This window comes from Fundulus heteroclitus, chromosome 7, assembly GCF_011125445.2.
Source record: "Fundulus heteroclitus isolate FHET01 chromosome 7, MU-UCD_Fhet_4.1, whole genome shotgun sequence".
Lineage (NCBI taxonomy): Eukaryota > Metazoa > Chordata > Actinopteri > Cyprinodontiformes > Fundulidae > Fundulus > Fundulus heteroclitus.
Genome location: NC_046367.1, coordinates 31,139,876 through 31,166,190, shown reverse-complemented (window position 1 = coordinate 31,166,190; position 26,315 = coordinate 31,139,876). Strand labels below are relative to the sequence as shown.

Below are 26,315 nucleotides of genomic sequence, written 5' to 3'. Positions count from 1 at the left end.
CAGAGAGGGCAATTACTGTAGTCCTCATTTGTTTGTCTCGAGATGGCACAGCAGGTCCCAGTCAGACAAAGAAGATTTCCAAATGTTTTAGGAATAATAAAATCTGAGTTCTTCGTGCTGTTTTTTTATCTGCTTGCTTGAATCACACTTGGTGGTAAATGTGACGCTGCGGGTTTTTCGACGGCCACAGATGAATCTCATGGCAAAGCGAGCCACCGGAGCTTTGCTCACCTGGTGCAGTGGTATGTGAACCTCCTGCAGAATTCGTTTCACGACGTCGCTGACTGTGTCATTCCTTAACTTGACAATGTCTCCGAGGGTTATCGAAACATCTAAAGAGATGCAAATCACACATTAGCACAAAGTTTCAAAACATTTCCACAGGACCTTATGGCCACTTTATAAAAAAAAGAAAAGTGAGTCCAACGAAAACGTATGCTTACCTCGTCCGGGCCAGTTCTGGAAGTACTGGATCACACCAACACTTTCGTCTAGCGCTGGCTGCACTTGGTAGAGTGTGTCTGCAGTCTCAGGGAAAGCGTTCTGGACGAAACGCAAAAAGCTAAAGACAGCACAAAGAAAATACAAAACTGTGAGCAAATACCCCGAAGAGATGACAGATGAACAAATGCATATGCAGACAAATTGATTCTCAAGCTTATGAAGACATTATAGGCTTTTAAAAAAGAAACTGGCTAAAACTATCATTAAAAGGCTTATACCATTGCCAAGACCAGATACTAGTTGTGCTGATCTAACATAAACCTTTCTCCAAGGTTTCTATAAAACCAATATTTTGCACGTTCTCATCAGAAAAAAAAATCATGTTACCTCTGTATGCTTGTGAGCAGGGTTTCTGTGCTGTTCAGCAGGCCATCTATAGAATCAACAGAGAAGAGCCTGGGAAGGGCTAGAAGACTTTCCCAAAGTAACGTCTCATTTTGCAGCTGGTCAAAAAACATGACTGCCCCTCCTGCCAGTGACATTAGCGCCTCTGGTTCGTTCACCATCAGATCTGTCAGTACCTGCGAGCAAAATAAAGCATCTGAGCTGCTATCCAGAACTGCTTAAAGCACCCATTGGTCTACCAGTTTCCATGAGGATTACACAAAACAGAAAGAACAGATCATTAGAGATTTCTCCGTCCCACCGTCAAGGAAACTAAAAGCTTAGATGTGCACACACGCAAACGTAAGGCCAGACGGTTTGAAGGGACAAGCTGGAACGTACCTCGTTCAGTGTTTGAAGCGAGACTCCTAACACAGTGCTGTTGGAGTTGCAGAAGGTTACCATAGCGTGGGTGACCGTGCTGGGTGAGGTTTGGTTTATCCAAGGAAGTGTAATAGTGCAGATAGCTCTTTTAAAAATGTTGATCGACTCCAGAATTGTGTTCATGGTCTCCTGCAAGAAGCGGGTTGTAATTTATCACAGTCAGACAGGTATCCATGAGGAAGTGGGTATAGCATTAGTCACTTACTACTAACTTAAACTTGGGATTCATAGATAAGAATTACTTAAAATTTATTTTACATATATGTACTTAGGTATACGTGTTGTCATACATTTTTTAATTCCTTCAACAAACTGACTCAGTTCACATTGGTGTTATATAAAATGTTATGCATTTAACATCCTATTATCTTTGGGACTTGCATACACTGGTTTGACTGAAGACAAAGTTTTAGTCATTCTGCTGTCATTAAAGTCTTTGTCAGACGTTTTAGAGTCTGTGTTATCGTTTAATTATCATATCATGAGTGCCAATGTATTCCTGCACAAATACAAACGACTGAGACGTCTGACATTTATTTAGTTTTGCTGCCGTCGCGCTTGTTGATACCGACCTGATTGAGCTGAGTGCTGCCGAGGGGACTCATGGGAGAAACATTTGTATAGTTTGCTCTTTTGGATGAACCTTTAAAATACAAACAAACAGCTCAACACCTGAAGACAAATAAATACAATAACCTGAATACCAAACACTACAGTCAATTGCCAAACACATTTACTTTCCTGTATAAACGGATCTTTGCCAATAAAACCTTAAATTGTTGATAATTACCCTAGCAATGACAGTACAGACACAAATGTGTGTACATACCAATAATGTTTTCCATGAATTTAACCAACATTGCAGTGTCATTTGAAAGGTCACTGGGGAAAGTCTGGCTGAAAAACTCCTTCCCTTGCATTAGACTTGCCAAAGGAGATGTCTCTGGTAACGGAGCAGACCTGAGACACAAACACAAAACAACTGATTAATATATTGTGTATTCCTACCAAAAAAGGGGGAAAAAATTGTTTGAATTATTTTTTTTTCTAACTTGAGGAGAAAGAAATCGGCATATGAACATGTAGTTAGGTGGACTAAAATCTACGATATCTGGATAAAAGTTCCAATGTGGAGTTCCTTTTAGTACTAGCCGAGTCAATGTTGTCTTTCTTGATAGAATTTAGACCCTCTTTAAAACAATACCTACAGATAAGGCTGAAACTAGTCTGACGATAAGGAAATGAAAGTACTGAGCAGCATTCATTTAGTACCTTAGTTCAATTTAAGGGGTTTTCTGACACTTGGCAAACTCTATCTGTGTCAGCAAAGCCATGTTGGCTAGTTAATGCAGCCATGAACCAACACCAAATCATAGAAAGTCTACTATAAAACATATGAGACTTTTTGAAAGTGGCTTTGGTCTGCACCCACTGGATTGATTTATCTCCTCTAATTGCCCAGCCCATCAATGAGTCTTGGTTTGCTGATAATTGTGACTCAGTTGCTGGCTCATTTTACATAAACAGAGCCCCCAAACTATCAAGCTAAGTTTATTTGTATAGCACATTTCAGCAGCAAGGCTGTTCAAAGTGCTTTTCATCATGAAAACATCAAACACATGGAAACAGTAGCTGGTTGTGAGACCAGTAACAAACATTAAACTGTAACAGGTGAAAACCTCAATACACATCAAATATGTTGATTAAAGTTCCTCTTAGTATGAGCCGATTTAAAGGAACTCTGTGGTTTGACTGATTTGCAGTTTTCTGGAAGTCTGTTCCAGATTTATGGAGTATAGAATCTGGATGCTACTTCTCCATGTTTGGTTCTGGTTCTGGGTGTGCAGAGTAAACCAGAACCAGAAGATCTGAGTGGTCTGGAGGGTTGATACAGCAACAACAGGCCTTTAAATGTATTGTGGTGCTGATCCATTAGTGATTTATAAACTAACAGAAGTATTTTAAATTGTGTGAACAGGCTTAAATCGGAGGCAACCGATTTAAACCCATTGCCTCCGCAATCAGGAACTTATTTAGCTGTATGTGTGGAGTGAGATATAGCTTCAGAAACAAAAGGTATGCCAGTTTTAGGTGGTGAGTTCTCAGAAAATGATTGACTTTAGCTAGTTAATCCTTTTCTGAAGAAGCATATAAAGGCTGTCCAGCAGGAATTCCAGTTAGGAAAAAGCAAGGCATAAACATACCACTGATTTTATTAACTTTAATGTGAAATCAGATTGAGAATTGGCATCGGTGAATACCTAATCTTCAGTGAATCTGACTAGTTTCGGGGACAAATCTTGATCAGAACATCATTAGTTGATGCCATAAGAGAAAACCATCAACCTTCATCAACTATTGCACATGCAGCATCCTTAACATTAGATGTATCCACTGGAAGAAGGGAAAGATCATTGAGATGGAAAATCCTTTTGGACGGAGTCCTTGCCTAATCTTTTCTGACACATAAGAAACTTGTGTGGGTGTTCCAGTTCAACCTGCTATATCAATAGGCACCTTATCCAAACCAGCTCTGCTCTCTTTGCCATCATGACCTTTACATACACACTCAGGTTAGAAGACAATGGTAGCCAATTAACAGCTGTGTTGATCACAGTATAACTATCTAAGAACAACTAACCACTGGTTTAGATTAGTTGCATCATTCTTTACTCAAACCCTGAAGCTGTCTTCTGATTACATATCTGTTAGTTGAGTATAAATGTATCCCGAAAAAAACCCACCCCTGCTAATCCAGGTTAAAATCTCTTGTCCAGAAACAATCCCCCAAACATCAAGTTTAGCTGTAAAAAAAAAAAAAAAGAAAAAGAAAAAAAAAGCCCAAGAAGATCTAGACATAAACTCAAACTTCTACAATTTTTTTCTGAAAGAAGAATTGTTTCAAAGAGGATACTTCCTTGTTTTGGTTGAATAGATGTGTCAAAGCTGGATAAGAATTTACATGATTGTACATACTTGTTTATGGGAAAATTCTAAGGAGAAAATGCATTATTTTTATTGTTTTTTATTTATTTATTCATTGCTTGAGATACAGGCTGTGAAAGAAACATTTCTCAATGTCGACCATGTTCTTAGAGATCCAAACCAAAGTAGAAAGTGGAAAACCTGAGAAACGACACAAACAGGTTTTCCTACCAGCTGCCCTTAGACTGACTTATGGTGCAATACTGTACCTGTTTTTGTTTTGTTTTCTTACAGTTCACCCATTAAATAAACCTATTTCTTTTATTTTTTCCCTAAGAGTAATTTCTTTAAGAAAACATAACAAAAAGAATTGTCCGGAAGGATCAGTGCCACTAATTTTCTTCTACAAAACAATGTGATTTTGAGGTGATCGCATAAAAAAATGTATTTAGCTTTTCAGAAATACAACTAAAGTAAAATCATGTGCTAGACAGGTTACCTTCGACCCCTTGATGACTTCGATGCCGTTGAGTGCCCGAGGCGAGACGTGTTGTGACAATTGCTGTCTGTGTTGCAGAGGAGGGTCTGCATGAAGGGGAAGAAGCCTGTGCTTGGTAGGTTCCGGGGTCCAACATGACCTAGAGGAGCGTTAAACAATTTCCACAATCAGATGTGGATGCTTATGGACAGAACGCTTTACAAAAACAGTGATAAGTAACCAAAGAAGTTCATTTTTATGAATTTTCTTTCTATTTGGAAATAATGTTTTAGAAGTGACAATGTCATGTTTAAATTTCTGAGAAGCTATTAAAAAAATGCCCTGGGTGAAAAGTTTCAGCTTGCTTTGTATGGGCTGTAATGACATTCATCACCACATGCACAAAACCAACACCACCCTTTTGTCAAGAAAATACGATCAGCTCTTGGTATGGAGCAAAAACAACAAACACACACACAAAAAAAACACAAGGTGTGACGACCGCAAAGATCAAGTAGATGTCGTGCAGCTATTGTCACTAAATTCATGGTACAATGGTTTCTTGGTATTCATTCTGGGTAGCTCATAGTGTTTGCTCAGTGACAGTCCCAGTGATTGTGAAGGTCTTTGTGAAATCTGGACAAAACAGAGGACCTCTAAAAAAAAGAAAACGTGCATTACGTCACACACCAACGGCATTATTTGTTTTCATGTGCCCAGTTTCACTGTGTAAATAAAGTGTTGACACAAAGCGTAATTAATTGAGAAATGAAAGAAAGAAAACTCATGATTATTGCATTAAAACAACAAAAAGCTATGTATTTATACATGGATATGAATGCGGTATTTGTATCCATACATTTGAAAAGTGGCACCAAACAAATGACAACTTAATATTTAAGATTTTAATTTCACTTTTAACTTCTAAACTACATTTTTTACATTACATTAAACTACATCTGTAAGGATCCCATTACTGCCTAAAGTGTGTTTTCTTTATTGTAGAACTACAGATGGCTTATCATGAGAAAATAGCTTTAAACAATAATTAATGCTAGGTCTGAATCACTATAAAACATGATTCAAAGCTTGTGTCAGTGATTTAGTCAGCTTAGACACTGAAGAGTGCTTTGTTTCCACTTCAGAGTTTAGTATTACAGTACATGTTTCCAGCTCATACAAAAGAAAACATTGTGGTGGTGGATGATCTTTTTTTTTTATCCTTTTATATTCGAGCCCACGGAGAAGATCAAGTTACGAGTGTGGGTTGGTATTAAATATGATCTATTTAGAATAGGCCGAACAAACAAAAGAAAGTTGGTTAGCTGTTTGTATGACAGCCAACACCTTTTCACTGGTGGTTTTTCGCTATTTTCTTTCCGGACCGACATTCGGATTGAAGGTTGCAGTTTACTTTAATACCACCACTATCCCTAATGTGTTGGTCATTTTCCAGGCTTCCCTCAACAAGGAGTTTTTCAACTATCGCTGCAAGATGACAGACAGACGAATGCCTGTGCCACTCCTCAGTAAAATACAATTCCTCAAAGGATTTAAATCAATAAAGGCATACAAATGCCAAGTCAATATTTACGTAACAAGCTTTATTCTGAGGTGGAGTTGATGTTTGCGTTTAATTCTTCATGTATTTACTCTGATTAAGAAACTAGTCCTGCAGCACCAAGCTACTGACCTTTAAGATGACCAACACTGACTGACAGCTCAGTAATGAAGTCATGCGTATTTTAAGTTTCTTTTCAGCTTCAGGTGAATCCTTTATTCAGTCTTTCCAGAACGTAAGATAAATTTGCACTTATCTTGAGCCTTTTTTTCCACTGCTTTTATTGACACGTCTTATAATGCGCAAAAAGACTATTTATTTAGTCATTTATTTTTGTCTGTTTTGGGGAGGGAGGCGGGTGAAAGGTAATAATCTACCTTTAAGAAACAAAACTAAATACAGTTTCCTTCTCCGGCCTTAAGTTTATTTTATGCTTCATATGGACCCACTGTAACAACACTTATCATGACCCCATCATTTGGCTTTCTGGATCCCCACAATGCTTAGTTTCCTGGTGTTTTATACTTACATGTATCTCTAACAATTGGACGGAAATGGTCCCGAGTCACGGCGATTAGGATGAAGATGATCAAAGGCCAGACGATCAGAGTAATGGACCACAACTACACCGCAAGAAATCGTGGGCATCAGTGCAAAGAATCAATCATCACAATGTCCATTTCCAGATTTATGTATCCTCTGCAAGTTACAGGGAGCCTACTCTATGTTTTTTCTCAATGTGAATGTGTAAATGAAAGCCTCCAAGGCCTTGGAAAGTCACCCACCGGCTGTCTGATGACTCCCAGTCCATTCTTCCACAAAAGAAGTTTGAGCTGTCTGAAGAACGCCATCAGGAGAGGATGGCTAAAAAAGCAGATAAAAGATCATTATACATCAGTTCAGAGACATATTTACTGTAATTCCTATATTAAATAAATATTAGGTGATATTGTTTATGACATGGTTATACAAAGTAGTAAGGAAATGTGTCCAACTTTTTTGGCACATGGGCTGAAATTCTCAAGTCAAAGGTACTCGAGGGCCAGAAAATGGATAATAAGGATATAAAAAATATTCAAAAATGACATTGTGAATTTCCTTTTTACCTGCTTTACAAAGTGATAATTTCAATTAAACAAATCATTCAGATATTCTGAAGGAAAATGATGTCAAATCACTGTAGACCCAAAGTTAAAAATGCATTTTGCACATTAGCCTTATTAAAAGATGGTCACCCAGTTCGCAAATTATGTTAGACTCGATTGTAAAAAAAAAATACACTGAATTCTTTTTGGTCTAGCAATATGAGAACAGGATTTGGGCCAGTATTTCTTTCAAAACACTTGCGGTATTTAGCTAATTTTAATAAATGATATGGGAAAAAAAAGCTTTTAATGCCCAAAGGTTTGCATTTGAGGGTTAGGGTTAGCCCTCAGACAGATGTGGTCGTTTTTAATACGAATTTAAATAGAATGTAAAAAGTGTGGTTATCAAAAGATGAATACATTACATTGGCCACACCAGGACCAGGACATGCCTGATTTAATGCTGTAGTCACAGCATTATGATACTGAAGAACCACAATGGATAAATTATTTCAAGACTGAAATTTTAAATGTATATCCTTAATTAACCAGCTCCATGGTCCTCAAACTACCCAAGTACCACTAAGCACCCCTAGTGGTAATAAGGGAACCTTTTAATGGTACCCAGATGAGATTTTAGTATCATTACTTACAAGGTAAATACAAATAAATGAATTGTGGGGATAATTTATTTGTACTAACTTTATGAAAAGTAATGTTACTCAATCATTCCTAAGCCAGACAGCTGCTGTGTTTCTACATCTACATTTGAAGCTGGAACTTGGATAAAGGAATACAAATCCAATCCAATTCACAGTGTTTCAGTTCTAAGTTCATAAACTACTGAACTTGTCAATGCGTATTGACTATGTTAATTGCTATTAGTAGCACAGTTTAATACCAAGGTACTTCCCTGTAAATATTAGGCTTATAGTTGTGTGTGAAATAAAGATTTGACGAGACACAAATCATGAAATGCTGATAAACAGCAACACGTTTTATTCATTTGAAGGTAATGGTTGATGAGAGCTCCAACTTTGTCACTTGGCCATCCAACTTCACGTAACCTTTTGGAAGTTTGAAATAATGAGTAAAAACTTAATTCGCAATGCGACTGCTTCTCTCAACCAACCACCTATCTAGTAGGTAAACCTTCAGAAAACATAACGTGAATGTTTGCTGACAGTTCAATCAGGCATTGGCAAGTAGCGCTTCCTGACGGTCATATTGTAGTGATCACCAACCTCTTTGAAACTGGGAGCTACTTTATCGGTACTGTGTCCTACGAAGGGCTACCTTTGAACTACAAGAGTCCAAGCTTAACTCTATGTAGTATAAACATGTTTTTAATGCTTTATTCATTTTTAAATCTATGTAAATACAATGAAAAAGCATTTTAAATGCAGCTCACTGCAGGGTTGTGCTATTTTTTTGTACAGGCTTGTGGGCACCACATTTGGTCCTTGCGGGCTACGTGGTGCCCGCGGGCACCATGTTGGTGATCCCTGTTGTAACGATGTTTCCAACATTCAACATTAGTGCTGTAGGGAGCACTAATGTTCCCTGGACATTTAAGTCACGTTATGTTTTTCCATCCACTAAACGGCCATGGAGGGTTCCCTAATAGCTCCTTTTGAATCTCCATCAAGACTTCCAGTTAATCTGAATCTTAAACTTAAACAGGGGGTAATGCTAATAATTCAGGGATATAAACATTTTTAGTTTCAACTGTATGACACTGGCATGTTACATTTTAGTTTTTTTTATCAGGAAATGGAAAACAGATATCAGCTATACCTGGTAGAACATAAAAATGGTAAACTCTATGAATGGGAAACTGTAAACTTGTCAAAATCATGTTCAATTTGGATTAACATTTTAAAATTAAAAACAACAAACTAATTTTGAAGTAGTTAGACATTATTAACAATCAACAGCTTTGATAGAAATGCATAGCTGTGTTCACACTAAACAAAAACAAATAAATCAAAGTGACCTTTAATCAGCATTGGTCCCTTTGTAAGTCATTAATGTACTTTAGCTTGATAATACAGTTTACTGTAAAAAATATATATATAGTTTTGACCTACCTGAGCACTGCTGTCCTTGTAAACTGATTATACTGTTGACTATCTATGTGAAGTCCGCGGGCTCATTAATAAGGACATCTTGCCACAGGAGGTAACCCCCTAGCAGGATGGCCTTTCCATCAGTCCTTTGCTCGAGAAAACAGAGAAAATTGGCCTGAAAAAAAGTTAAAAGCAAAAACTCAGAGCCAGAAACTTTCCCTTGGTGACTCGGCAGTGGTTGCAGCAGTAACAACCCTCACCTCACTAAATGCACCTGTGGTTCTGAGAATGACAAGCACCTCCTTTGTGTTGGTAAATCTGAGAAAGGGCGTGTGCTCTGGCTGTATTCTAAACAAGAAAGAAAAAAAAAACCAGCATGACTTCCTGGAACAAATAGACCAACCTCAGAATAATTATGCAAATGGAATAGCTTTTCAGTAATTAATTAAATTTAAATCAAGCAACTCCGTATTGTAGCTTGTGTCATAATAAATGACAGAATATCATCTTAAATCATAAGCCTATGGGTAAACCTATGGATTCACAGACTAGAATATACGTATATAGTATGTATTTTATATTATAGGAAACAGGAGTTATAAAGCATTTGTTGCTGTTGTTCTACAGAATTAGCCATACTAGGGTGGCACAAAAGCATCAAATTACGCACAATCATTTTGTAAGCTGTTGTTGAGACAGTAAGATTCTCCAGAGAGATTAGTCACACAATATCACGGGGAGAATCCACTGGGATGGATTATCCCTCCTTCATATCTAAGATACAAAATACACAACATAAAGTCACTGTGAAGTAGATGACAAAAGCTGGAAAAAAGTTTAGAAACGGAGTAGCCAACCATATAAAGACTGAAGGGAAGATGTCAAAGAAAAAAAGCATCTGATTTAAGTTAAACCACTTTTCCTTAAACAAACATGTTGAACTATTAAGATGCCACTTCACTGATCTCGTAACTAAACATGCTGGTAGTGCAGCCGTCAGGCAGGTTGAGCAGCAGACACATTCTTCCAGTAAGCAACATAAAGGGTTGGGCCTAACAGGATTATAGATGACATGTGACACTTTTGCATTGTAAAGTATAAAGCAGTCTAAGGTAGGTATACCGGTTTTCTTATTCTGATATCGTGTGAAGGTTAAAAACCGTCACAGGTACGGTAGAGCGAGGTGTATTTAAATACAATTTTCACACAAGCCTGATAATGGCCCAACACTATCTGAAAGTCCTTCAAAACACACAGACAGATGTTTTCAAGCTTTTATTTCTGTTTGTTATGATAATTTTCTACATACAGCCGATGAAAACATTAGATTTCAGAATGAGATTTTGCCTCAGACCAAATAAAAAATGTAAATACAGAAATCAATGAAAAGTATGCTTAATGGCTGCTTAAAGGTTATTTTAAAAGTTACTTGTAATCTGACAAAGGAGCCTCATCTGAAGGTATTACTGAATAAGACATGTTACAAAACTTTTAGTTTTTTGAAATCCTTTGAAATAAAAAAATGGTCTCCCTTTTCTTTCTCAGACATTTACAATTTCACATAAGACTATTAAAAACAAAGTATTTTTAATACAAAAATATTACTTCGGTGGGCACAGAATCCACTTGCTTGAGGTACAGGATTAAGTTTCCACAGTCTGTGGTGATGATTCATGGATTTATGTTATCTGCTGGTGTTGGTCCATCATATTTTTATCAAGTCTAAAGCCAGCTCAGCTTGTCAGTAGAGCATGCAGCTTTACGGAGATGCTTATTTCATTTACCGATGGGACTATTACTGCTCATACTGCCAAGTACCACTCCATGCGAGTCTATGCGATTTCATCGAGAAAAAGACGTGAGAACAATGTAGTGTTAAGGGTGGGACAAAACCCTCGAATACAGACAATCATTTTGCAGGCTGTTGTTGAGGAGGTTAGGTTCACACTTGGGATTAGACAGACAATATCATGAGGAAAATTCACCGGGAAAAATTGAGACTTCTATTCCCCACATATTCCCCTTTCATAACTATGATATAAGAAGCTCAACATTAAATCCTTGAATTGTGAATTATAAAAGCAAGAAAGGGTTTAGAAAGTAGTTTACTGTATAAAAGAGCAAAGAGCAAGATTTAAGAATAAAAAGCTGAACGAAAGACATTGTTTAAATTGCCCCACTCATCCCTATACAAAGATACATAGCTATTTTTTATTTAATTTTTAAACCATTATTTAACCAGGCAAAAACCTACTGAGATCAAGACAACATATTGGACAAGACAAATAGAATAACAGCAAAACAAACAGTGAGAACATAAAGCATGAGTAAAACTGACTAGTAAAATGCAAGAGTTGCAATTTCAGCAACAAGCTAAAAATGTTAAAGCATAATAAGATAGGATTTAAAACACAGGCACTGTCCAAAGGATGCCCGTTGTCGGTCAAGATAGAGTGGAAGGCCCTCAGCTAAACAAGTTCTGACAGCTTCAGTTTCGATTGTAGGGCTTTCAAAGCAGAGAGAGCAGAGAAACTGATTTGTTTTCTCTCTCCCTTTTCAGTCTGAACACGTGGTACAGAGAGAGATGCAAAATGTCCTTAGAACGTAAGGCGTAATGTGCTATCAGTTCTCCAAAGACAGTTAAGATAAGTAGGAACCAGGCTAATAAAAGACTGTGTGTAAATCTCTTTACATCCAAGGAAAGCACGTCGGCTTTAACGTAGAGCTCACAGTGATGGGTGATTTGGCTACAACTAGTGAGAAATCTCAGTCCACAGAGGTAGATAAGAGTCAAAGGACTGCAGGTAGCTGTTTGAAGCACACATAAATACGCCACATCCCCATAATCAATTACAGATAAAATAGCAGCTGATATCAGTCTTCTGAGTTCCGAGGGAGAAACATGACTTAAGTTTCTTAAGAACTTAAGTTTCACCCTTAATTTAGAAATCAAGCTTTTAACATGTATTTTAAAAGAGAGCTCCTCGTCAATAGTTATGCCCAGGTATTTATAGCGGCTGACTAGCTCTAGAGTTTTACCTTGATTGGTTTTAATTAAAGGGATGCTCTCTGAAGGAACAGACTCATTTGGAGAAAAGCATAATCTTGGATGTCTCTACATTTAAAAGCAGTCTCCAAGGCTCATTGCAGAAATTCAAATGCCCGTGTGATTGATTGTGAACAGCAGTAAATTATAGAATCATCTGCATTAAAAAATTAGGCATTTCATATGTTTGCGCACAGATCATTAATGTAAATTGTGAACAGAATGGGAACTAATACTGAGCCTTGAGGTATACTGGTTGCGACCTCAAGAAAGGTGAAACTAACTCCAGCCACCTGAACGTACTGCGTTCTGCTTGACAAGTAATCTGCAAATCAGGAGATAACATGGGTGGAGATGCCTTTTTTTTTAAAAAAGAATGTCAAAAGACTGGGTCACAGTATCAAACGCCTAGGACAAGTCAACAAAGAGAGCAACACAAGCTAATCTGCTTCCTATAGTCTGACTGAAAAGGGTTCAAGTGTTTGATTTTTAAAAAGCCCTTCAGTTGATCACGCAACAATTTCTCAAACACTTTAGCCAGGATGGACATTTTTGTGAAAGGTGTGTAATTATTTACAATCGAGGTCTCACCTCCAATTATGAACAACTGATGTTTTTTTGCTGTCCACACCTTTTCAGGACACTACTACTGACCTCACAAACACGTTTTAAACGAACAGAACAATAAGCTGATGGACGGCTTGTAACAACGGGTTCAGTGTTTAAAACAGAACTTTTAAAAATCCCTGCTTAAATAATCAAACAAATGCCCTGCGTTGTTAAAATGTTCATTAAAATAATTTAACATTGCACTTTTTATCAGCAATGACTGTGCTACATAAACTTTCATATCATTCCAAATGAACTTACGGAAAGACGAGGTGTCAGACGGGCGGAGCAACAAACATTATTTCCATTCATCCCCAGAGGCTATAGCATATTTGCAAAAACATCCAAAGTGTTTTGCTTGAGGGTCATTTTAAAGTTTCCCGTCAGTGAGGATTTGTGGAGCCACGTCATCTTCTGGAGTTGGTCTGCATTTCATCATGTCTAAATTCAGCACAGCTTCCCAACAGAGGGAAGCACTTCCATCCCTTTCCTCTGCTAACGAGCTTTAATGAGATGTTGGTTTTACTTTTCAGCAGGACTTGGCACCTACTCACGGTGCCAAAAGTACCAAAACCTGGTTTAATTACCATGGTGTCACTGTACACACTGAAGGAATATTATCAAGAAGAAGAAAAATACCGGTGTCTCCTCCCAACAGGATGTGCCTGGAAGAGAGGTGTACAGGGGCATCCTGATCAGATGCCTGAACTACCTTAATGGACTCCTTTCAATATGGAGAAGCAGAGGCTCTACTTAGGAGCTTCCCCCTGGATGATGGAGCTCCTCACCCCATCTCTTTAAGGCTGAACCTGGCCACCCTCTGAAGGACGCTCATTTCAGCCCCTTGTATCTGGGATCTGTTTTTTTTGGTCATGATCCAAATCTCGCAACCAGAGTGCGAAATACGGGGGGCTCCAGGGGGGGCTCGACCCCCCCCGATTAACCCATGAGACCCCCTCAAAGCCTCAAAAGCAAAATTTAAAGGGGGTCTTAAATTGTGTCAAAAAATCTAAAAATAAAATATTTTTTGTCACTAATGGTCACTAAAATTTTTTAAGCTCAACATGTCCAGTATTTAAAATTCAAAACATTTATTCACAAATATCAGAATTAGAATCAGACATACTTTAATGATCCCAGGGGGAAATATGTTCTTTTTTATGCCAAGTGGAGCCAGCCAATCCTATTCGCGGATGCAAATTAGGAATGTGCGCGCCAAACAGAAGAATAACGTAACGTTGACAACGTTACTAAAAATGTTTAAATTTTAGTATTAGGAACTGATCTTATCTGTTGTGCCTGTGCACTTTATCTGTTTCACTGTTGGTGAATGAGAAAATCCTCTCGAGTCCTTGTATGTCTGGTGAATGTGAAAAATTGACATTAAAGCTAACTTTGACTTTGACATTGTAATGTTATAGGCCTACTGCATATTGAGTAAATTTACATCGTTATTGCGCAACAAACTGGGGAGATGGGGACCCCCCCAAATATTGACAGGTATTTCGCACACTGCTCGCAACCATAGGTAAGAGTTGGAACATATGCGGTCCGGTAAATTGAGACTTTTGCTGTTTTGACTCGGCTTTCTTCACCACAAGCGACTGGGGCAGCGTCCGAATTACTGCAAAGACCCAATCCGTCTGTACATCTCTTGTTCCATCCTACCATCACTCCTACCCTTATCTCAGAGGAGGGCCTGTCGAACTTTTTCCGACTGAGAACCATAACCTCAGAGTTATAGGAGCTGACTCTCATTCCGCCCGCTTCACGCGCAGCAGCGAGCCGCTCTAGTGCACGCTGGAGTAGGGTTTAATGCCGGGAGACGGGATTCCCGGGAAATCTGATCAAAACTATTTACCGATTCCCGGGAAATGTTATGACGGGAAACGGGAAATGAAAGTTAAAAAAAAAATCCAATGCGCTCTTATTGGAGTGCGCGTCTATTGTTGTCTTACGGTAACGTTGCATTCAGTAGCCTACCGCCTAAGGATGTCTACTGCCAGCTTTGTATGGGAGCATTTTAAAAAGGTTGAAAATGAAAACGCAAAGTGCATGTTATGTGACCGGATTGTCAGGTGTTCTGGGGGGGTCGACAAGTGGATTGCGCAGACATTTAGAATCTCAGCATAGTAAAGTTCCTGAAGAAAGCCAATCAACAAAACGTCTGAAAAAGCTAGATGGCTACTTTAGCAAAGCTAGCAAGTCGCTTGGTGAAATACTAGCCTAGATGACAGCTTTTGATGGATTTACGTTTAATAGTATGGCAAAATGCATATATATGGACATACGCGCGCGCGGGTGTGTGGGTGTGTCTGAGCCCTCCCATCTGCGGAGGACACCGGACGGTGGATGATGCACTTGGCTGAAGGCAGACGCACCTCAGAGCGCACCAGAGGCATAACTACAAAAAACAGCCATTTTACCGGGATTCCCGGGAAATGCGTCGTCTTTTCCCGGGATTTGATACATCTCATTTTCGGGGAAAATATTAAACCCTACGCTGGAGGTCATGGTCTCAAGAAGCAAACAGAACCACATCATCTGCAAAAAAGCAATGATTGTGTCCAAAGGTTCCCAAATCAGACACCATCTCCATGACTATGCTTTGAAATCCTGTGCATGCATACCACAAACAGGATTGGTGACAGTTGCCAGACCTTTGTGCCACAAATGCAGACACAGCTCTTGCTTTGGGCATACCAGGACTGGGTGGCTGTGTGTAATAGGTCAATTAAATTTACGGGGTTTTGTGCTTTGAATTGAATAACTGAAATAAATGAAATTAACTTATTGAGATGTCTTGCTTGTCTAGGGGGTAAAAACAAAAATGTATTCCAGTTATGCCAGTACACATTGTCTAGATATACCTTTATTGAATGCAAGATCCTTACACCTACGAAGATCGAGTTCTTCCTCCTTCTGTTCTTTTGCCGTTTCAAAATATATTTTATCCTTAAAATACATCAGTAAACATTCTTAAACAGTAAAAAAAAACACATTTTAATATTACATCAAAACCAAATACAGTCATACAGCACAGTTCACTTTTGTGAAAAATAGACATACTTTCAAGATAATGCAGCAGATACCAGCCTTTTTATGAAAGATTCACACTGACCATTAATCTAAATAAAACTGTATCCAAATGTAGTTTCTGAAGCTTTACACTGTTGAGCAGCAGAGTTTAGGCTTTTGGAGCCCAAAGCTCAGGCACAGCGGCCATTTAACACTGAAATCAAGAGGGGAAAAAACAGTCCCAAAACAGATATTTTCTATCATAATTCTGTAAGCTGTAATACTGCTTTTGGTACGGGTGTTTCAGGGTAGGGTGAGGTAAGGTCAGTAAACAATTTTCCAGTGTGTGGGCTGTTCGCATTGTTTCTCAGAGTCTCCACAGAAACGGTTGTATGTCGTTTTTGGGTCAAACCCCAGGATTTCTCTCTCTTCGTGGATCCGGAACGAGAAGGTGGACACGGATGTCCCAATGAAATACCTGGAAAAGAGCCATTCAGAGTATAAATGAAGCAACACTGTGGAACAAAGTGCACAATGGGACAAAAAGACAATAAAAGTGCTTAAGAATGTAAAACGAGGTGAGAAACAGCATGAGTCATCCTGACCAGTTCATCTAGTTGAGCTACGTGGCTGAAACATCTGAGATATTTGGAGGCAAACAAAGGCACAATGCATTATCCATCTATTTATACCCCAAAACAATTATCGAAAATGTGATTTGACTTAAAGCTTATCTCGTGCTATTTAACCTTAATGCTGACGTCGCTCAACAATGAAAATGTGCACAATCCCTAAAAACATTTTAGTTTACCTCACTAGTAAGCTAACACGGCTACAGTGCCGTGTAAATGTTTTCACCCCCTGTTGGCAGTTTTCATGTTTTCTTGTCTCACAACCAGTGCCTGTATTTACAAAGAATCCTAAGACTAGAAGTGACGTAATTTTAGGAACAAATTTGAGAATATTCTGAATTTTAGGATTGTTTTTTCTCACTTTCCAGGCTGGTGCTTGAAAACAGAGAAAATGGCATTTATCTGTGGCTATGTGCTTAAAAGTCTGTCTATTTGTGCCTGTAACCAATGTATCTTTCGGCACTCCTCTACTCTCTTCTGAGACCTGTGCGGACAGAGGCGATGCGTCTATGTCCGGTTTGGTTTTTCTCTGTCTTTTTTTCTCCATTTTATGTCGGTCGTTTGGTCAAATACAACCTGCTTTATACAAGCAGACAATCACAGTAAAAGCTGAAAAGTGAGTGCATACTAATATCAAAAAGATTAAGTAGTAAATGGATAGTAAAGATAATAAGCCAATCAGGTTAATATTGACCTAGCAACCACACCTCCTCACCGAGATAAAAAAGTATGCTGTCTCCTTACTCAGAGTTGCTCTCAGCAACAATTTGAATTACTCTTAAGCTAAAACTCCTTAGCAGGAATTGTTAGGCTGAGTCCTCTGAGAGGACTCTGGGGATCTTTGTGAATATGGACCCAGCTCTATGGAGCGTACAGCTTATTGTGGTCCTATGGACAGATCATCCAGTCTCTGCTGTGGGGCTCTGCAACTCCTTTGGGGTTATGTTTGATCTCTGTGCTGCCTCTGATTAATGCGTTTAGGCAAGCAGTCTTCTCTTGGCAGGTTTGTTGTGGTACCATGTGCTTTCCAATTAATGTTGGACTTGATGGTGCTCTAGGGGAACATGAAAGATTTGGGTATTTTTTATAACCTCAACCTGACTTGTACTTGTACTGACTTGTACTTGAATCTGGACACTGTCTCTCTCCCCCGTTCAGGACTTACAAGCTTCTGAGTTACATTGACGCACAGTCTGCTGAGTGTATACAGCTTCCGTGTATATATCCTTTTACTTCGTATTTTACTGTATTCTTATTTTTTTGTCTGCACCATCAACACCAAGTCAAATTCCTTGTAAGTGCAAACCTACTTGCCGATTAAATTCGATTCTGATTCTGATTCTGACTTCTCAAAAACCTTGTCCCTGACTTGTTTGGAGAGCTCCTTTGTCTCCATGGTGTGATGGCTCCTGCTTAGTGGACTTCATTTCACTATTGATGAGACTTTTCAAGGTAATTGGTTGCACCAGAACTTTTTAGGGACTTCTTAGTAAATGAGGTAAACATATACCGAGGGCAGATGCCAATTTTCAGTTTTGCATTTTCTAAAAACGTTTTCTTTTTTCCACTTCACCAACTTGGACTATTTTGGGCAAATCCCTCACGTAAAATTAGATTTAAAAACGCTGAAATTACAGGTTGGAATGCAACAAAACAAGTATAGAGTGATTATAATTTGATCTACTTGATATAAAACCATGCCAAACAGTGATGAGTGCATTTCACTTAGACCAAATTCTGTACTCAAGAGGGACGCAGCTCCTTTTTAACACACCTGATCGTGCCATGTTTTTTTTTTTTTTTCTGCTGAGAATCGGGTCGGTAAATCTTAGAGCTAATGCTAATACACGCACAAAGATTGTTTAGTAATAATATAGGGCCTCACCGCTCGTTATTCACAGTAAAACTGCTTTGTAGAAACATTTAGTTTACACTCATATTTGTGGTAAAATAAAACGTTGACAGGTCAGTGTGTGCAGCTGCAAACAGTTAATCAATGCCTCAGTTACTAGGACGGATTTCCAAAGTCTCTGTGGCATTATTTAAGCTTGCAAAAAATGCTTTATGGAGAATGTCAGTACAACCTGTGATGAAATTACCTTGCATGAGCGCATATCCACTGGTCAATAATAGCCACTCCTCCGTCTCGAAGCAGCTCCAGATCCTCTTTGGTTGGCTCAAACCGCACCATGTCTGGCAACAACCTTTTCAGCTCTCTCAGTTCTACATGGATGATAAGATCATTACCAGTTGCTTGTTCTATTGACTTTATCGCTTTTAATGGAATTTCTTTTCTTATCTAATCGAGCGTGATCTAGAAGGGTTTTGGTTTAGAGTTTTGATGTGAAAAGAAAAAGACAGAAGAAATTAAAAGATAGCCATTAGTTAGAAATAATACTTAGGAGCGTAGGATGGGAAATTATTAATACATAATATACTGAAAAAACTTTGCATGTTAGACATGTTATTTTAATCTATTTCTTTCAAAAATAAGCTAGTCTGTCATCACCTTCTCCGTCCGCATCAGTCGCCACAAACACAGTCTGAAGTTTGTGTTTCTTCATCAAACTTCGGATTTTTTTGGCCGCCCCTTTCAGGCTGGGCACATCCTCCCTGTGACCCCAGATGAAGTCCTTTCTGCGGAGATGAACCCCCAGATATGGACCCCCCACAGCAGAGCCGGGCTTGGCCTGAGAGGAATATAAAGCAACAAACTTTAAATTGTTGAACTACTGCTAGCAACTCAGAGACATAACATGTTTTCCCTCACATAAGTTTGATTATGTTAACATCAGAATACTTAACATAAGACTTATGTTACATTAAACCATGTCACCTTTTGTCTTGTTGCAATAACAGGCTACTATGTTTTATTAAGATTATTTTGCAATGGACAAACACAAAATAGTGCACGTTTGTGAAGTCGAAGGAAATCTATAAAAGGTTTTAAATATTTTTTTACACACAAAAACTGAAAAGGTTTACTCTACCAGCCTTACAGATCTAGAGACTAAAATCTTTGTCGATGTGTCTAAAATAGCTTAGCATCAGTCAGATTAGATAGAGTATAGCTCTAAACAAAATTTTACATCTCTGACTCTAGATTTAGCATAGTGGTTCTGCTGGAAATTGAACCCCGGACCGGGGCAAGTCCTTCGCAGTCTCTAATAATAATAATAATAATAATAATAATAATAATAATAATAATAATAAATTTTTTATACTCTTTACATTAGTTTACCAACCCTAAAGTGTTACAATTTAGAGCGTTAACTCTGAGCGACTTCCTGATTCTGATAAAGTAATAAACACCTTCAGCTTGATGCTGCAAATATTTTTCACAAGTGTTACACTGCAATTCAGGCTGTTAGTTTTTCCTTCTACTTCACAATTCTTCATCACTAGTGTTGCTTGCTCTCTCTCTCACACACACACATGCACACACGCACAGGAAAAACAACAACTATGAAATATATATTAAGCTTTGTGTGTGTGTACATAAAAAGATATGAAAAAATTCAAGGGGTGTTGTTCCTTTTGCAAGGCACTGCATATTCGGAATATTTCCCACCACTTGTGTTGAATTCAAAAGTTGCCAGTTCAGTAAGGAATGAGTATCCAAGTATAGCTGTGAATGGATATGGGAGATGTCCTATTTTTTTAGCATCTACCAAGGAAAAAAAATATTGATAGTAAAATGAACTTCAATTATGTTTGCAAATACTAAAAACTGCTAGTGCGGTTGAGATTGTTACTGTTGCTGTTTTAACTACCTAAGTATTTACATCTCAGAATTGATTTGACAAAATTATTGTAGACAAAGTCCATATAGCCCAACCCTAGCTGTAAAGAAAATATGCAATTTCAATATACCCCAAGAAAGATTCACATCTTTTAGGTAGGTGTTTTTTTTTTCTTTTAGCTAGCTGAGAGACAACATATGTTGTTGGTTTCTGTTGTCATTGCTAATGGTCCATAAGCAGCCATTACTTCCGATTTCTTCTCAAACAGGGGAGCGGTTATTGGATAAGATATGTAATTTATCTTTTTAGAATGAGTACATCACACAACCCACTAAAAAGAGACAAATATATCCCCTAAATGGTTAATAATGATATGTTAAACATTTTAAAATGTGAAGTTTTGCGACAAGAGTAATAGTCATACAAATCATGCCATAATGACAGACTCAGTGACTCACTTTCATGCGGGTCCAGTCCTCATTATACAGTGTATGGTCCCTGTCATCTGTGGAGTTCAGATATTTTGCTCTGAAATCATCTCCTATGAGCCGCAGGTGCTTGGCAAAAACCATGCTGCGCCGGGTCTAAATGGCGTGAAAAATGTTTTAAATATCTCTGCATCAGTTAACAGACAACAGGGTAATCTTAAGCGTGCAAACACAGGATTTATTTTTTTCATACAGAAAAGATTAATGCCCTAGAATAGATCATCATCCAATAACCTAAATTACTATATATATAAAAAAGAGAGAGAGCAACAATCTGCCTTCTGTTAACTAACCACTAACACAGGGGTACTGTTACTTGACTTACATCCCAGTAATCTCCTCCTGCATAGTGATCGTGTAGGAGAGTCTCTGCTCTATCAAGCATGACTGAGCTAAAAAAAAAAAAATAGAACAGCACACAGACAGGTTTATTCAATCTGAGTATCAGTGCGGTCAAAGGGAACAAACTGTGAGTCATACCAGACTTATACAACAAAGAAGTCATATCATCTTTTCCCCTGCTCACAAATAAAGGATAGGCTACTTTACAAGGGATTTTGTGCTTAATCTTTCACAGTATTTAATAGAATAGATCAGTTTTTAGAATTTGGCTGATTCCATTTTTTTCCCTAAGGACTGAAACACAAAGGAAAAAAAATGGAGGTTCCTTGATAGCCATAGCAGATTTGAATCTCCCACAAAATTAAAGAAAAACAAGATTATTAGAATCAGAATCAACTTTATGTGCTTGGTATGTGTACACATACGAGCAATTTGACTCTGGATTGTACAATGATCACAATGTGCTTATTTATTTAATAATACAATAACACAATAATGCAGTGATAAAATCAAACATAGGCTACAGTATAGAGAACACATACAAACTGACTATAAACAAAACAGACCAGACTGAGACAACAGTGCAATGAGCAGAGTGCAAAGGATGCAGAAGTAAATTATTGTTAAAAAATATATATATATTTTTACAAATTATTATAAAGTAGATTTTTCTAATTCATAAATCACAGCATACACCCCACAACCTTTATCAGGATTTTATTAAACCTAAAAGAAAGTGCATCAAAGTTTGTGCACTTTGGTGAGTGTTTTTAGTTTTGATAAATTTAACGAAAAGAGGGGGAAAAAGAGGGTTTTCGGTATTTAAGTTGCTGACCACAGATCAGTTAGTGAAGGAAGATCAGAGGATTCTGATCCCTGAATGATTGATTGTATATCACGATGTGGCAAACTGTTGCCACATCATGATATAGTTTGGAGATTTTGTCTATGAAATAAGTTCACCAGCATGTGAAGTTTTAAAACTCATTTAAATCATAGTTTTAAATAAAATGACTGTATTGTTTCTTCCAATTATCAATTAATTATTATATTTCAATATTTACTATTGAACAGAATTTATTGTTCTTAGCCTTAATAAAGTGTAATGGTTTAATATAACTTCTAAAAATATGACACAGACAAATTAAGTATTGCTCACACTCAACTTAATTTGTACATTCATACAATGTTGAATTTAATTGAATGAGACATAAAACAATAACTAAATTTGTCAGCATCAGGACCGCTTTTGACATCAAGGGTTCAACAATAGTAGCAAATGCAAGTCAATGTAAAAAACGATGCTTATTTTCACAGTCACTGGAAGTTTATCAGTGAACTTACGTTGCTGTGATGTTTTTATGAAGAACTGGAGCCATGATGGATGCGTGGCCTTGAGCTGATAGACATGTCACATTTCGAGCCCTAGTTTCTTCATAGCCCCAAAACCAACCCCTGCAGAAACATGCAGAATAGTGCAGATGATGGGAAAGAGGTTGAATGTGCAAGCAAGAAAACACAGCTATGTTATATTTATATAGTGCAATAAGCGTAAACCTTCTAAATAAATATCTGCATGTTTGATCATCAATTTCATCATGGTAAACAAATTACTTAACTTTTATTTCATTGTTGTTTCTGCTGTTCTCTCAAGCTGGCATCAATTATACCTATATCCTCTGCATCAATAACAGTTTAATCTGCATTGTATAATTTTACCTGTAGTTCCCCTGTTTATCTTTAGTGTACAGCAGCTTCTCAATGCATGGGCGCTCGTCAACTTTTTCCTCCCACTTTCCATCAGTCCATCCCTCGGCATAGTTCTGCAGTACAAGAACCCTGTCTATGAACGGGCCTCCATTTTCTGAATTCAAAAAGGGAACATGTTCTGTTTATGGCACACTTGATCTCAGAGACTTGAGTTGCCTTGTTTATAAACAGCTGTCTAAAATGCCTAAAGTTGCAAATGAATGTACTCACCAGCAATAAATTCCTCGTACTCGATAACCGGGACATTGGCTTGCAGGCTGGTCAGGCTGAAGAACTCTCCCCACGGGATACGAATCTGGTGAATGTCCGGACTTTGCCAGTGATAGAGGCGACCCCATGGGGGAAGCACCAATACCCAGTCATCCCCCTCCTTCCTCAAAGTCTTGACCAGTGACGCCATGCGGATGTAGACGTCTCTTCGCAAATTAAACCCTTCAGGAGGGTTTACATCATATAACAGGTACCTGGTTTAAAGAAGAAATCGAACTAATTAGCAAGAACATTACTCATTACAGAACTTTAAATCTCATCTCAAAACCCACTTATTTCAAACTTACTTTTCTGTAATATGATTTTTCATATATTTCTGGGTTGTTGTTTATTTGGAAAGCATCGTATAGTGTCCAAACAAGCACATTATACGTTTGATGTATCATTATTATTATGATTTTATTATTATGATTATTATTATTGTTATTATAATAATTATTATTTTGTTTATCTCTTTTATTTACAAACCCATCATATTTGTTTTGTTTGAAAACTTTTTACCTTTAGACGACTACACAATATAAGGCTTGCTAGGGAAAAGGGCAACAGCTTTCGACAATGGCCACTGCAAATAATTAAAAGTAAATAGGAGTGTAGAATAAGGTCTATGGAATTTTTATTTATATTTTTCTCTATGCCGAATACAACTAAAGTACAAGAGCGTTTGGTTAGCCTAATAAGATGCACACATGCAAAGGAGTTATAGGTCTTATAGGTAGAAATTCATTAAATTAACAACTTTTTCAATGAAGTCAGGTGCATTGTTCTCCAGAGGAAGTGAGCTAGAAATAGACGCCCATGAATGCGTAACAGACACGAAACAAAAACATGCGCTTAAAAGGGGAAGACTGCTGCCCTATGGTACGAAAGGCACAAACAAAATGCAATTAAATACTAGTAAAGAAACAACGATCATTTTCAATCTAGCATTTCTAGCGAGCTATGACGACAGTAAACTCACCGTAGGTCCCGTGCGCGAGAGACCGAGACAGAGGCCGTGCGGCCGGCACTGAACGCATCCTCACACTTTATTGTTTCTATTAATGAAAAGGCGAAGAATATAGATAAAAACAAAGAGCTAAACAGAGGCCTTAAAGCCACACATATAGCGGTTATATGCAATGTGTTGTACGCCATTTTTCCTCTGAGCCACGCATTTCCGGTAGGTGGGAAAGCGTCTGTGCCGTTGCTCAGCAACCACCAGTAATAACCGGCCAACTCGCAGAAGAGGAGAAAGTCGTGCTGCTATATTTCTTTGTTGTTGTGCCTTTAACTGATTACGCATGGAGATTAAGAATCACCCCAAAGACATCCAATCAAATGTTGCACTTCTACCGTAGAAAAAGTGCAAATATTTGAAATACACGAGAATTCATGATAGGTTGCTATGAAAAGAAGAATGGAATAAGCCTATAGGGACCAGCAGAAATCATCTTATTTTTTTGTGTATAAGCGCCACAATTACTAAAACTATTGGTTTAAAAAAAAAAAAGACGTCCACCCTTTACACCAAACTTTTCAGGCCAACATAACAGCCATATAAAAATCATATTTTTCTTCCTGTGGCTGTTACTGAGCTGCTCTAGACACTTTGCGCATCTAATGGACTATATAGTAGCCTACTGGCCTGTTTTGATGCATTCATTCTCCATGTATTTCTTCATACAACAATTTAACTTCCTTTGGTTGTAACGGTTTATCTCTTGAATGTCCAAATCAGTGGAAGCTTGAGAATATAAAATGTAAAAAAAAAAAAAAAGTGTTAGTGTTTACTGTGTGCGTAAAATTTATGTCAACTTATTTTATCTCCTTATAAAACAATCCTACCTTAGAGCATTAATAAGGTAACCTGGAGTTAGTAACCATTGGATACGTCCAGTGTGGAATGGTCAGACGACTTCTAGTGAGATGGTTTCCAAATAAATAATGAGGGGATATCACATCTCAAAGCGTTACGTATGCATGGTTTCCTGTCAACATTTTTAATTCCTAGTCTTTTACTTTAAAATAACGAATGAGCTAGGTAGCACCAGTAGCCAGAAAACTGTCCTCTTTAAACATCTTGCTTCTTTACTTGCCGTTTGCACGATTCCCAGAAACAGCCTCAAAGTGGTGCACATTTTGTTGACAGGAACAAAAATGATATATGCTTTACAAAGTTTTCAAAACCTAAGAATTTGAAATGTGTCGTGTGCATCAACTTGACTCTGATACGGACTCTCAAATAAACAATAAAACAAAAGGACTTTTAGAGATCCACAACTAGGAAAAATGTGCTCTTAGGACAATAATTAGTTGTGCATGTCACAATCTGGCCTAAAATCTTAATACTATTTCCATTCCACAGTTAAGGACTACTATTAGTTGGTCCATCATATAAAAGTGCACTTGAAACAAGCTTATGGTTGTAAAAAAAAAAAACCTACAGGGGTATGTATACAAGTACACGTTTACCTTCATGCAATTAGATTAATTTAACAATAATGAGTTATTGTCAGGGCCTAAACATCAAAACTATTCTTATAAACTATATTTCTTCACTGCCAAAGCTGGAAACTGGTATCATTTAATTCACTTGTCTTAAAGCATCTTAGCATAATACATTAGCATTATGCTAAGATGTCCCGTTTTATCCATTGTCAATGTATTGCATTCATTTAACTATTGTTACCCTTTTAAAATGCGGGGAAAAAATTTGAATATTTCTTTTAGTGAAATGTCTATGCCAATACGTCTGTACAAATGATCTGTCTGCTTTAGAACAGCAAATCTTTATATAGTTAGTAAACTGCTTTAGTTTACATACAAATAAGTTAAGCTTATAGATACAAATATGTATTTTTAGGCCTGAAATTGTGGCATCACAGACCTTAAAGGTGACATCCATAAATACGAGGGATTAAAGGGTACAGTAGGAGATTAAAACTAGTTCAGAATGTGGATCTGACTTGTACTTATCCATTAAAACCATAGTACTATAAGCATGTAGCAAAAAACACACATTATA

General features: G+C 37.7%; 2 protein-coding genes across 2 annotated transcripts in view; both read right to left on the bottom strand.

Moving 5' to 3' along the window:
• abca12 (ATP-binding cassette, sub-family A (ABC1), member 12) overlaps nt 1-9,662 on the bottom strand; it is a 75,601-nt gene extending 65,939 nt beyond the window's left edge. The window contains exons 1-10 of the mRNA XM_036139490.1: nt 9,412-9,662; nt 7,022-7,100; nt 6,766-6,859; nt 4,697-4,835; nt 2,102-2,232; nt 1,845-1,915; nt 1,231-1,401; nt 832-1,025; nt 444-562; nt 232-332 (exon numbers count right to left, since the gene is read on the bottom strand). Coding sequence (XP_035995383.1) covers nt 232-332; nt 444-562; nt 832-1,025; nt 1,231-1,401; nt 1,845-1,915; nt 2,102-2,232; nt 4,697-4,835; nt 6,766-6,859; nt 7,022-7,087 — 1,086 coding nt within the window. The 5' untranslated portion in view covers nt 7,088-7,100; nt 9,412-9,662. The remainder of the gene's footprint in view (nt 1-231; nt 333-443; nt 563-831; nt 1,026-1,230; nt 1,402-1,844; nt 1,916-2,101; nt 2,233-4,696; nt 4,836-6,765; nt 6,860-7,021; nt 7,101-9,411) is intronic.
• Nucleotides 9,663-15,899: 6,237 nt separating this feature from the next.
• pofut2 (protein O-fucosyltransferase 2) lies at nt 15,900-24,478 on the bottom strand. The gene is made up of 9 exons (XM_012870907.3): nt 24,270-24,478; nt 23,249-23,502; nt 22,988-23,132; nt 22,613-22,723; nt 21,252-21,318; nt 20,897-21,022; nt 19,205-19,385; nt 18,795-18,918; nt 15,900-16,541 (listed from the first exon to the last, which is right to left on the bottom strand). Exons 1-9 carry the CDS (start codon nt 24,443-24,445, stop codon nt 16,388-16,390), a joined length of 1,338 nt encoding a protein of 445 aa, XP_012726361.2. The 5' UTR covers nt 24,446-24,478; the 3' UTR covers nt 15,900-16,387.
• Between the last annotated feature and the right edge of the window lie 1,837 nt (nt 24,479-26,315).

Bases quoted from the DNA above. Each gene is read 5' to 3' on its own strand.
- pofut2 (XM_012870907.3), bottom strand. From the start codon at position 24,445: ATGGCGTACAACACATTGCATATAACCGCTATATGTGTGGCTTTAAGG. The intron at 21,319-22,612 runs GTAAGTTCACTG...TTTTTTTTTTAG, and splicing joins CATAAAAACATCACAGCAAC to CTCAGTCATGCTTGATAGAG. The intron at 18,919-19,204 runs GTGATGACAGAC...TCATCCATGTAG, and splicing joins GACTGATGCGGACGGAGAAG to AACTGAGAGAGCTGAAAAGG.